Source organism: Phascolarctos cinereus, unplaced genomic scaffold (assembly GCF_003287225.1).
Source record: "Phascolarctos cinereus isolate Bilbo 61053 unplaced genomic scaffold, phaCin_HiC Scaffold_2;HRSCAF=192, whole genome shotgun sequence".
Lineage (NCBI taxonomy): Eukaryota > Metazoa > Chordata > Mammalia > Diprotodontia > Phascolarctidae > Phascolarctos > Phascolarctos cinereus.
The window spans coordinates 213,542,964-213,555,128 of record NW_027555625.1 but is presented as its reverse complement, the minus strand read 5'-3'; the positions used below and the strand labels follow the sequence as shown (position 1 = coordinate 213,555,128).

Here is a 12,165-nt window from a genome sequence, read left to right as displayed (position 1 = left end):
TTGGAGTGTCCCTAATCGAGTGACTTGCTGGGAGGATGTGTGTCCTGCCTCTCTGTGTATGTTAGGGACATCAACATGTGGCCTCTAGTGTTTCCTCTTCTCTGTCTATAGCAACAAGCAAGGGGACGCATGTATTTCCCTCTCATTATTTAGGTCATAGAGATCTGATACTGGGGCATCAGTTGGTAATTTCCCTTATCAGAAGTTTGACAGCAGTATAGCAAGCCTCTTGTACTGTCCAGCTGTAGATTGATTGAGTGGTCTGTGAACCATACAACGGTGTCTCCTGGAAATAGCGGTTACCAAAGATAGAACTCTCCGCTTCTAAGCCAGCTACAAACTATGTTGTTCTTGTCTAAAATACTCTTCTAAGAAAGCAGTTTTCTACAATACATTGTGCCTCAAAGGATTTAATGACAGACTGGGCCCTTGTATTCAGAGTCCAATCTCTTTTCATTCATCAAGCTATTATTGTCTTCTGTGTGCAAGGCACTATACTAGATGGAGATGCAGTGTCTTTTTTGAACTGTCTTTGCCCTCAAGGAACTTATATTTCACTGGGGGGAAACAAGTAAACAGATAAGTCAAGACAAAATATATACAAAGTAATAGAAAGTAGTTTTGGAGGCAGGGGGAGGCTACTAACACCTGGAGGGATCAGGTGTGGTTTCTTGTAGGAGGTGGCACTTGAGCTAAACTTTGAAGGGACCTACTTAGAGAATTGGAGCAGCCTAGGTGAGAAGTGAGTGCCTTCTAGGCATGGGGAATGGCCAGTGCATAAACACAGTGACTGGAGATGGAATGCTTGAATGAGTAATCTTTAAGTAGACTGATTTGTCTGAGCCTAAAGAAGAGTAATGTTCAATAAGCATGAAAAAAAATAGGCTAGAACCAGCCTGTGAAGAGCTTTAAATGCTGGTAATGAGTGTTTCTATTTTATTCTAGAATTAATAGCTCACTCCAACATTTCTCAAGTTGAGTAGTGACCTGACCTTTAGGAAAGTCAGTTTGGCAGTTGGATGGAGGATAGTTTGGAAAGGGGTGAGATTAGAGACAGGGAGACCAATGAGGTGGATATGGCAGTGTTGAGTAAGAACCTGAGACCCAGAGATATTAAATGACTGGCTAAAGTTATAGAGGTGTGGTCAGTGACGGTCTCAGGTTCTGAGGTGGTATGCTTTGCTCTTCCTCCATCTAATCCATGAGGTCTAGGCAAAATGCTAGTGTTAGGTATATCACAGATTTAGTGCTGGAAAGGACTTCAGAGGTCATCTTCTAAAATGCTCTCATTTTAGAGAGGAGAAAAGTGAGCCCCAAGGAAGAGCAAACCTAATATTGTATAGGTAGCAAGTAGCAGAGCCAGGATTGAATCCAGGTCCTGGAACTCCAGAACTAGTGATCTTTCCATTGAACATCTCTGTCTCCAGACTAAGAGAGGTCCAATTTTGGCTCAAGCAGCTAGCATGATGGAATGGAAAGAACAATGGCCTGTCTCAATTATGTGACCTTAAGTAAGTCATATCACTTCAGAGCCTCAGTTTCCTGTATTGTAAATAAGGGAAGAAGGACTAGATGACCTCTAAGGTCCCTTGTACCTCTAAAAGTTCTGATTCTCTGTTTTGTTTCAAGTTGCCACCGTTCCAGCTGAGAACTTAATCTCTACCCTCTCCCTAACAAACTAAGGCCTTGGAGATGGTCAGAAAGTTCTATCCCTATAAGCAGAAATAATTCACAGTCTGGTGTGTTTGAAGATGTTAGAGTTATTGTAGCTAGAGGAGGTAATGTCCTTAGGTATATAACATCCATGTACCATCTGATCTTAAGGTTTGACTATTTCTTTTTAAATATAGCTCCTGGCAGGGAACTCTTTCAGTTACAAAAAAATCCTCAATTTTAGGGGCAGCTAGGTGGTGCAGTGTATAGAGCACTGGCCCTGGAGTCAGGAGGATCTGTGTTCAAATTCGGCCTCAGACACTTGATACTTACTAGCTGTGTGACCCTGGACAAGGCACTTAAAAAGTCCTCAATTTTTCTATTTCTTACAAAGACTATTCAGTCTCCTTATCCTCCAGTCATTAATGTGATCCTAACCTTTCTGGCACTTTCTCTTAAGACTCTTCCTCTAGTAGTGGTCAGTGTGACCAGAATGGTCAACAAACTGTAAACTCAGGAACACACACTTTCTTTGCTCATTAAAATAGCCCAGGGAAATAGCTCTTTCTCTTTCTCTTTCTTTCCCAACTTCATTTTCAAGTCATGTGTCTAATGCTACATCAATCAAGAAATCATCCCCTGACAGAGCTTTAGCTTTCTTTTCTAGCCATGAGGAGAGCTTTGTTTTTCACCTAGAAAGTCTTAAGAAGATCAGACAACACCAACTGTTCTTTTCTTCCTTTGGCATTGACTCTGTGGGCCAATCACTTTTACAAAAGAGTCCTTTCCATCTGGCCAGCAGATTCCATTTTGTTCTGTTAAAAGGAGCCAGGCTTCCCCTTGCTTCCCTAAAGTTATGACCTGTTTATTTGGGGGCAGGGCAATCTTAGCTATAGTTCTGAAGGAACTTTCTTCCACCTCAGAGATCTGTAGGGCATCTGTCTTGTTCTTCACACTCAATTGTATTTAAAAACAAAAACAAAACTAATCCTAAAATCACCATTGCTTAAACCTAGCCTCCTTTAAAAAACAAAACGAGACTTTATTGGTATATTTATATCATTCATTTTAAGATATTCTTCACTGCCTCTCTCTCTCCCCCATGTTCTCAGTGAATTTCCCCTTGTAGTGTAACAAGGAAAAACAGTTAAGCAAAACTGGCATAGAGACCTCATCTGACAGCCTATGGAACTTCTGTGTCTGTAGTCCTCCACCTCTTCAAGCAAAGGACCTAGGTGTATTTTAGACCTAACTTCTTGCCAAGAATTTCAGTTTATTCTTCTAGTCCTACAGTGGATAGTCCTAATCTTGATCCATTTCTGATCATCCAGCCACATAATCACCTTTTTATGGCAGTTGATAAAGACAGTAAAAATTTTGTTTTTTTGAGAAACTCTAATTACCAAGAAGAATACCCCCCCTCCCCAAAGAAACTGTTGAGTCTATCCCACCTTCTTGAGAAAAAATCTCAGCCAAGTCATTCTCTCACATTTTGCTTGCCTCTTTGGTCCTCAAGCAAGATCGGAAAGACTGGAGTAGTCTCCCGCTGCTGATTTTCTGTCCTAATAGAATAAGGGAGTGCAGGGGACTCATTCCTCCAAGATGATGATAGGTCTTTAAAGAAATTAGTAAACAGCAGCCTCTATTAGAGTTATAATTTTATGATTCTTTGTTGTGTGGATGTAAATCTGGGTTCCTGAATTATATACCAGTTGAACACAAGTTCTGGGAGCTCCTGTCAAGCGGTGTGGTGAAGTAGAATGAATTCTGCATCTGGAGTCAGGGGTCTTGAGGTCATAGTCTCATTCTACCATTTACTACCTGTGTTACCTTGAGCAAGTTACTTTATTTCTCTGGCTGTAGTTCTTCATCTGTTCTGTGACGAGATGACTTCTCAAATCTCTTCCACAATCCTAAATCAATGATTTTGTGATTCTAAGCTAGAAAATCTGGCAGTGGACCATGTGGTTATTATTAGAAGACCAGCCTAGTTTAGTACAAAGAAGTTCATTACCAAAAGGTTTGCTACCACACTGATGAGTTTTTTATTCAGCTTGTTTTTTTTTATTAAATATTTGTAGATAACTTGTGTTTTTATATCACTTTTATTTTAAGATACGCCTCTCTCCCTTCCCTACCCATTGAAACTTCCCTCTTCACCAAGACCAAAAAAGGAGGAAAAAAGCAGTTCGTCAAAACTAGCCAACACATCAGTGGAATCTGACAGCATATGCAGATGTTCTAACCTGTAGAAACTCACCTCTACAAAGAAGGGAGGTCCACTGTCTGTTTTTCTTCTCTGAGTCTAAGCTTCCTAGCAAACTTACAAAATGAGGCAGCATTGTGCTTTTTGTTGGTGGAGGGAGTAACCACACCAATGAAATCACAGATTTTGCCAAGTATTGAATGAGATTCTCTTAGTCATATCTGATTTAGTCCAGCCCCTGTGTATCTTCCACTGGTGTCTGTAGTCCCTCCTTGAGGCTTTAATGTACTTAATTTTATATTGAGATTCATCATCAGTGTTTACTCATCTCTCTAAAAGTGAACTAAGAACAAAAATTAGAGTCCGGGGACAAGTTGCAACAAATATATTGCAAAAACAGCCCATTTTGGGGCGGTGGCAGTATTTCTAGGGTTTAAAAACCTTCAGATTTTCTCCAGAAGCTTTGCAGGCGATTCTTTATTAAATTTTTTTGGCATGTTTTGGTCAGTTTTTAAAAACAACTTGTTTTTAGTTTTCAACACTCACTTCCATAAGATTTTGAGTTTTAAATTTTCTCCCCTTCCCTCTCCTCCCCCTCCTCAAGACAGCATATTTTCACATTAGTCATGATGTATAGAAGAATTAAAACTAATAGGAGGAACCATGAGAAAGAAGAAATAAAACAAAAAAAAAGACAAAAGAAAAAGAGAGCAAATAGTATGCTTCCATCTACATTCAGACTCCATAGTTCTTTCTCTGGATGTAGATAGCATTTTCCATCCTGAGTCTTTTGGAGTTGTCTTAGATCCTTACATTGCTGAGAAGAGCTAAGTCTATCAAAGGTAGTCATTGCTTTGGTCAGTTTTTTACCTTAATGACTAGAGTTTTACCTGAATAACCTCTCACGTACCCAAAAATATACTTTTCTATTTGCTTCTTGCTCATGTAGCAGCCTACAGTTAGGAATGGTGTATCCCTTGAATGCCCTGAAGATTTCCTGCCACCCACACCTGAGACTTGGCAGAAGCTCAGCATAACTCTTTATGGTGCCTTTATTCTACCCTAGTGCCAATGCACAACGCTAGCCAATGCAAAAGACACACTTTTGGGTAATATTCCTAGTAGAGGAAAAACACTGTGCTATGAAAGATGTGCTCTTTGAAGGCCACTAACTGAAAATGCATGCATAAGTAGAGAAGAGAGCCTTTTGAAAAGGAGATGGCATAGACTGAGGAGTGAAATGTGACTAGGGGATAGAGGAAACATATTGTGTATGAATGCTGCCCTTGGGAAAGATCATTCTTTTGGCAAGAGGGAGAGGTGTCAGTATTACAAGGAGAGCAAATTAATTTATCCAGCATGTAAATTTGGGTCTAGGAACATTGAAAAAAAAATTAAAATAGGACATTTTACCCTAAGGAGGCGCGTTCTTGTGCTTTTTTGCCTCTCTACCAGCCACCTGTGCTCCCTCCCTCCCTACCAAAAGCTCAACATTCTTAACACCCCACAGCTTGTCTGGCAGAGGGTGGAATACCTGGAATCACCATTGGTTAATAGCATACAGTTGCATAACATCAACAGTACCTCCTCACCTTTGCATGTGACTCATTCCTCCTCCTTCCTTACTACCATTAAAGTAAAAAAGGAGAGAATGGTAGTTGCTCTGTGAGATAATTTGAAACCACCAAATTTCCCAAATTATTTTTTGATATGTAAATATTCTCTTTTGATGAATAAAGTGTAAGCCTTTAGAGGGACAGGTACAGCGTGCTCAAATTCTGCAGGTACTCACATGGTGTCTAGCCTAGCTTTGAAATGATGACGAGCTCTGCTTGTAGAAAACCAGAAACACAAACTCACAAAACACATAAATGACGGGATATACAATACTATTCCAACTGTGCTTTGGGGAGCTTTGTTTAGAGTTCCATATCTATGTGAAATACTTAGGACCATGCTGAGAGTTAAAATGACTCCTGGTTTGGCTGTGACCACCATGAGGCTTTAGGGTCATGTTGCGCATTTGTGGATAAGTGGTTTTCAAAGAGGAGGGTATTGTGGATTTTAGGGGAGAAGTGCATTGGGGCAGGTGATATGGACAAAATTTGTTTGGGTCATGAGTTGGCTCTAAGTTGTTGACATGTGAAAATTTCTTTGGCAAGTTAATTTTAAAAATCTGTATCTAAACCTATGGTTACATTTTGGCCTTTGGTCCTCAGAGTGAGTGGAGCCAAGTGGGACAAGAGCTAGAAAGTCTTCTTAGATAAGGTCAAATTTAATACAAGTTTGGAAGAGGAGGCAATTATTTTGTGGAAAGGCTTTTTTAGGCTGACATTTTTATTTTGTCCCATTTTATACATATATTTCCTAGCATTCCGAGGTTTTTAAAACAATACTTTTCATTGAAGGGAGGTAAAATCGATTTGAAAGGGTTGCCCTAGCCTATAGTCCCAGTAGGCAGTAGACAGCTACAGCCCAAAATGGTGGCAACTGGAGTTAGGAAAGTGAGGAGTCAGAAGTGTGAGGCATGATATAACTAAACATAGCACAATGTGTACACCATTACATACAAAAAAAGCACAACAGAATAAGACGTAATAGAGATAGATCTCTCTTTAGTATCCTTTGTGTATTCTTACAAGCTGTCCTCACATACTTGGAATGAAATTACTCTTTCTCTTTGCCCCTCTGAATCCTTATCTTCTTTCAAGGCTTATCTCAGGTGCCTCCTGCTCCAATGAATACTCTCCTGCTAGCCTCAGTTGTTTGTATTTGATCCCTCCTCCAGTCATTCTGTATATACTTAGGCATATTTGTGTTGTATTACCCCAACAGAATATTAGCTCCTTGAGGGGCTAGGAGTGATTCATTGCTGTCATTATGCTTTGCAAATAGTAAGTGCTTAATAAATGCTTGTTGAATAGAATTCCTTTTGAGATGATTTATTTGTTTGTTGTATATATGTATATATAAAATATGTTTCATATAAAATATACATATAACACAACAAATACATAAAGAGATACTAAATATAGAAAATCTATGAATACATTATAGTACAAATTATATATACATAAATATATATGAAATACATTTCATTTTATGTGTTGTGTGTTATATATCATATCATTTATCAGCCACATCATATGCCATGAGTTATGTAGTATCAAAAATAGCCATTATTCTACTCAAGGAATCATAGAGTTTCAGAATTGGAGGGGACCTTAGAGGCCTTCTTCGACTTCATACCAACTTCCCTGACAAGGATTCTTCTGTCCTCCACCTGAAAACCTCCAGTAGTGGCACAGACACTCTCTCTCAAGATAGTCCATTCCAGTTGGGGATGGTTCTAAATGTTAGGAAGTTCTTCCTTAATTTGAGCTGAAAATAACTTCTTTAGCTTCTGCCTGTTATTCCTCATTCTGGTCAAGCAAAACAAGTATAAATGCTTCTTTCGCGTGACAGGCCTACAGATACTTGAACACAACTACCATGTTTCTCAACAAACATTTATTAAGTACTTACTGAGTGCTTAGCAAAACACTTTAGCATTTTTGCTAAGAAAACCCCATGTGTTCCGCAGGGTCAGGAAGGGCTGGGTGTGATTGAACAACACCAATAACAACAAGTGCCAGGCACCTTGCTAAGTGCTGGGGTTACAAAAAAAGGTTAAAAACAGGTCCTTAAGCTTCTCCTCTTCAGGCTAAACACCTCCAGATCCTCCCACTAGTCTTCATGGTTCCCAGTTGCCTCACCATCCTGGCTAACCTTCTCTATGGACAGAGCTTTCGCTGATTGGTGTCTTTCAAAATTCCAGCAAGTAATTATCGCGCACGTAGTATGAACAGGATTCAAGTACACACATCAGATTGGTATCTACCTGCCTTATAAAGCTGTTGTGAGAAACAGTTGAGATTGAATCACTGAAAGTTAGAGTTGGAAAGCACCTTGGAAATTATCTAGTCCAATCCTGTCGTTTTATAGATTTGGAAAGTGACGCCTCAAGAGGTGAAGTGTTGTGCATATTTTACTTGACTTCAGGTCTAGCTCTTCCTCTTTTGATTCTTAGTCTTGAGTTCATTCTGTCACACCAGAAATGGATCCCTCTGGGCTACATATCTACTTAGAAAACCACAAATTATCACTATTTATTTTATGTAGAGTTTTTATTTATTTTGTGTAACATTTCCCAATTACGTTTAATCTGTTTCAGGCACGGGGCTGTGAGTGTGACACCTTTGCATTAACACCCACTCTCCACTAACCTCCTGCAAAACACTTTGGGGCTATATAGACATAAGGGATTGTTGCTTCCCCTCATTCTTTCTTCCTTTTCAGAATTCTTCTACTTTTCCTTAGCCCCTACTTTGATTTCTCTAAAATCTCTTTGCCTTCTACATAGGAGTGAAGAATCTGTTAGCTATGACTTTCACTTCTCTAATTGTGTTTCGTTATTTTGTGAAATGGCCATAAAAAAGCTTGTATTAACTACCTCACTGAGCTGTTGTGAAGCAAACTCTAACTCCACTCTAAAAACGTAAGCTAGTATTATTGTTATTTCTGTACCTTTATTGGAAGTGTTCAGGCAGAGGCTGGAGGACAGTGTGGTGGTGGTGAAAATGATTTAGAGGGAAACCTGTTCAATTGCGGTTGGAATATAACAACAATAGCAGCAACAACGATAATAGCTAGCATTTATATACCACCTACTATGTACCAGGTACTGTGCTGAGAGTTGATCCTTACATCAACCTTTCTAGGTAGGTGTTGTTATTATCCCCATTTTACAGTCAAGGAAACTGAGGCAAACAGCAGTTAAGTGACATGCCTAAGATCACACAGTTATTGTCTGAGGCTAGATTTGAACTCATGTCTTCCTGATTCCAGGCCCAGCACTCTTATCTTCTGTACTACCTCACTGCCATGTATGTAGTCTTTGAGGTCTCCACCTATGCTGAGAATCTGTGATTCCCTCTATGATAAGTCAGGGATAATGCATATATTTCACACATCTATCTTTAGTCTGGCTGTGAAGTTGCCTGTCTGGTGTTACAACTTATGGTCAAAGCAGGCACATAACCCCCAAACAATGGAGTTGAATTATTTCTTCTTTTTCCCTTAACCTTAAGTGTACTTGGAAGGGTAGTTCTTTTCTGGTGTTCATCTCTAATTCAGTCTGTGTCTAAGATGCCTTATTCAGTTGGACAGGTATTCCCAAGAAACTAATAAAAGTTTGGGAACATGTGGGATCACTCTATGATTGAGTAATGTATTTCATGCTTTCGATTGGTCATTGTCTTTCTTTATTAAGCAGTTGAATTATTTCTGTCATCAGGCAGAAGAAATCTTAAGACAAGAATTAGAGAAGAAAGAAACATCATCTTTATATTGTTTGCTTGGAGATGTGCTTCGAGACCACAGTTACTACGACAAGGCCTGGGAGCTGTCCAGTCATCGGAGTGCTCGTGCCCAACGTTCTAAGGGGCTCCTTCATCTTCGCAACAAAGAGTTTAAAGAATGTGTGGAGTGCTTTGAACGTTCTGTGAAGATTAATCCCATGCAGGTCAGAAAACAGAATCTCACCTACTTTTTTTGTGGGTTTATGCTCATTCCCCTGCCCCGTTTACTCTTCATGAGTCAGTACCATTTTTCTCTCCTAAGTGACTAAAATATCTTTAAGATAATGGAACACAGACTTATCCCTTTTCTTTTAGCATAAATAGTGCGGAGATAAAACGGGTTTCCTTTGTTTACTACAAATTGCTCTATTTCCCATATCACTGTTTCTCTTTGAACCTCATTTATCCCATCCCAGGATTCACCTGAAAGAATTCACTTTGAGGTGTGGTATAGAGGGTGGGAATGACTTTTTAAAGCAGAGATTTTTAGAAGAATGAGAGAGCCATGAACAAGAACTAAAGACACAAGTGGCCCTGCAAATAGCTGCTGCAATCACTAACTGGTGTTCAGGGTGAAAATGAACATTTTACAGGGGAAAGATCTACAAAGATGAGTAAATGCAAAATATGTACAAAGTGAATAGAGTGCAATGACAGGCAGCCTTTAAAACTTGTCTGGAACAGAGAGGAAAGAATGATGAAGAAGCCCTGAGACCACAAGTGAGTGAGAAAAATGACATAAAAACCAAAGGTTTCCATAACAGAACTTAGTGACAGTTGAATTTAGCACCAAGGGTATCGGATACATAATAGGAGTTTGTTTTTATTCACATCATGTTTTAACTTTTATATCTTTTGTTAATAAATAAAAAAGTACATAGAAAAGGAACAAAGAGAATCATGTGCCCATAAAGAATTACAGAGAAGTGATTTGAGTATTTACCACATTATCATAGAATTGGGGTGTTTTCCAAAAATTTCTAATCATGATTTCCTAATGACTTGATGTTTTTTTCTGTAAGTTTTGAGAAGAAGAGAGAAAGACAAAAAGTCTTTTTTTTTTAAAGAGGTGGGAAAGGTCAGTATGTATGTGGGGTGAGGAGGGGAGAGGGGCACATGAGTTACTAGACCAGTTTGGTCGACACAGGCTTTATGTAGGAGTGAAATTAGAGCAAAAACAGGAAATAACAGTTGGGAACAGTGAGTTGCTCTAAAGTGCCAAATTAAAGATATTTGGATTTTATTCTGCAGGTAGTCATGAAGCAAATTAGGTTTAAGAAGGTAGAGAGGCAGCATGTGCAAAAGAGGTGTTTTAGGAACAATAATCTGGTTCTCAATTTGACTTAGAGGGACTTAGAGCATGAAGAGATTGGGGAAAAAGTAAGATAGCTAGTTAGGAAGTTGTTGTCATAAAATAATACAGTCGATATATGAAGGGTTAAGGCTTGTGCGAGTAGGAATGGAAAAGAAGGTACAAATGTGAGAGATGTTATGGTGGAAAAATGTAATTAGGAACTAATTTTTCCAGAGAAACAAAAGGGATGATAATTGTTAAAAACCAGACACAATGTAAGCAGATGTTTTAGAAGATTTTCCTGAATCACCATATGTGAATCCAGTTCAGGCAGGCTCTAATTCATGTCAGAGTAGACAGTTCAGAGGATGTATGGTACTAACACAAGACAAAGATGGAAATACACTTTTGATCCACATCTAAACTCTCTCTAGAGATGAAGGGTTAATATAGATCATGGTTTGTTTTTTTTTTAATTCTTTTTTAAATCTCAGGAAAGAGGAAAGAAGAGAAATTGAAATCAAAATAGAAAAATCTTTCAGTGGATTCACTGTTGTCAATTTTAGGTGTTTCCAGTTCACTTGGTATCATGCCACGCTCTTTTGAAAACAATTAAGACAGAATGAAGTGCTATTTGAATAATTTACGTGGTTTTAACCCCTTGTTTGTTCATAATACTGTTAAGTAACATGCATTAATAATGAATACAATGCTTTTCCTATTTATTTGTATTCAAATGATATTTAGAGTCCCTGTTCATAATATTACCTCCTGAAACCTAAAAGGTTCCTACATCACAAAAGATCAAAATAAGCATATTTAGATTGCAAAGGTATGTAGCAGCATTTACAAATTGTCCAAGTTTCATATATTTCTCCTCTGAAGTTTGAGAGCCATAAGACATATCTGATTCTTATACTTTCATATTGGAAATGCCACTCTTTTTTACCCGTTAATTTTCATTCTTTGATACTTTCTTACTGTCCACAGATTGTAACTTCTGAAGTCACTACTGCCAAAGTTACTGAAGTTTCCATCCTCAGTTTTTCATAATTAGTGTGAAGAAACACATTCAAGAAAGTGGGAAGTTTACCATGAGTTTTTTCCATGCCAGACTTTTTCACAACAGAAGACTGAAACCTTTGTACCTTGTCTCCTAGTCTCATGTAGTCATTATCTATATCTCTCTATGTGCAAATATTTCTTGTAGCTAAATGCATATGCGTTCTCAGTAATGTGGGTTCTTTTTCCAGTGATATAGATCATAAAGTATCTATGCTAGCCTATGAATCCTCCACAGAGGATTTGCCCAATATGCTGTAAGCTTTCCTTTTAGATTTTAAAGCATTATGTCAGTACCATTGCCGTACTTGGTATGTTCATCTGTTATTATTTGTTTGTGCTCCACAGTCTACCTTCTTTTCCAATTATACATTTCCTGGACATCTTTCATACCAATTCTGGTGCTCAAGCCATGTGTGTTGCATCCTGCATATGCCTGCAGTGGGTGTCACCTTTGTTACTTTTGAGTCCTTTGAGTCACCCCTAATAATTCTCATTCTTTTGATATAGTCATGTTCTATGACCTGCAGCTCTACAGTCTCACCAGAAGA

The 12,165-nt window shown here is 38.6% G+C and overlaps 1 protein-coding gene across 2 annotated transcripts in view; it reads left to right on the top strand.

The window, feature by feature from the left end:
• Nucleotides 1–12,165, top strand: part of TTC27 (tetratricopeptide repeat domain 27) — a 246,620-nt gene that overhangs the window by 155,770 nt on the left and 78,685 nt on the right. For both annotated transcript variants that reach the window (XM_020972342.2, XM_020972341.2), the window contains exon 13: nt 9,195–9,422. In XM_020972342.2, the coding sequence (XP_020828001.1) occupies nt 9,195–9,422 (228 nt within the window). The remainder of the gene's footprint in view (nt 1–9,194; nt 9,423–12,165) is intronic.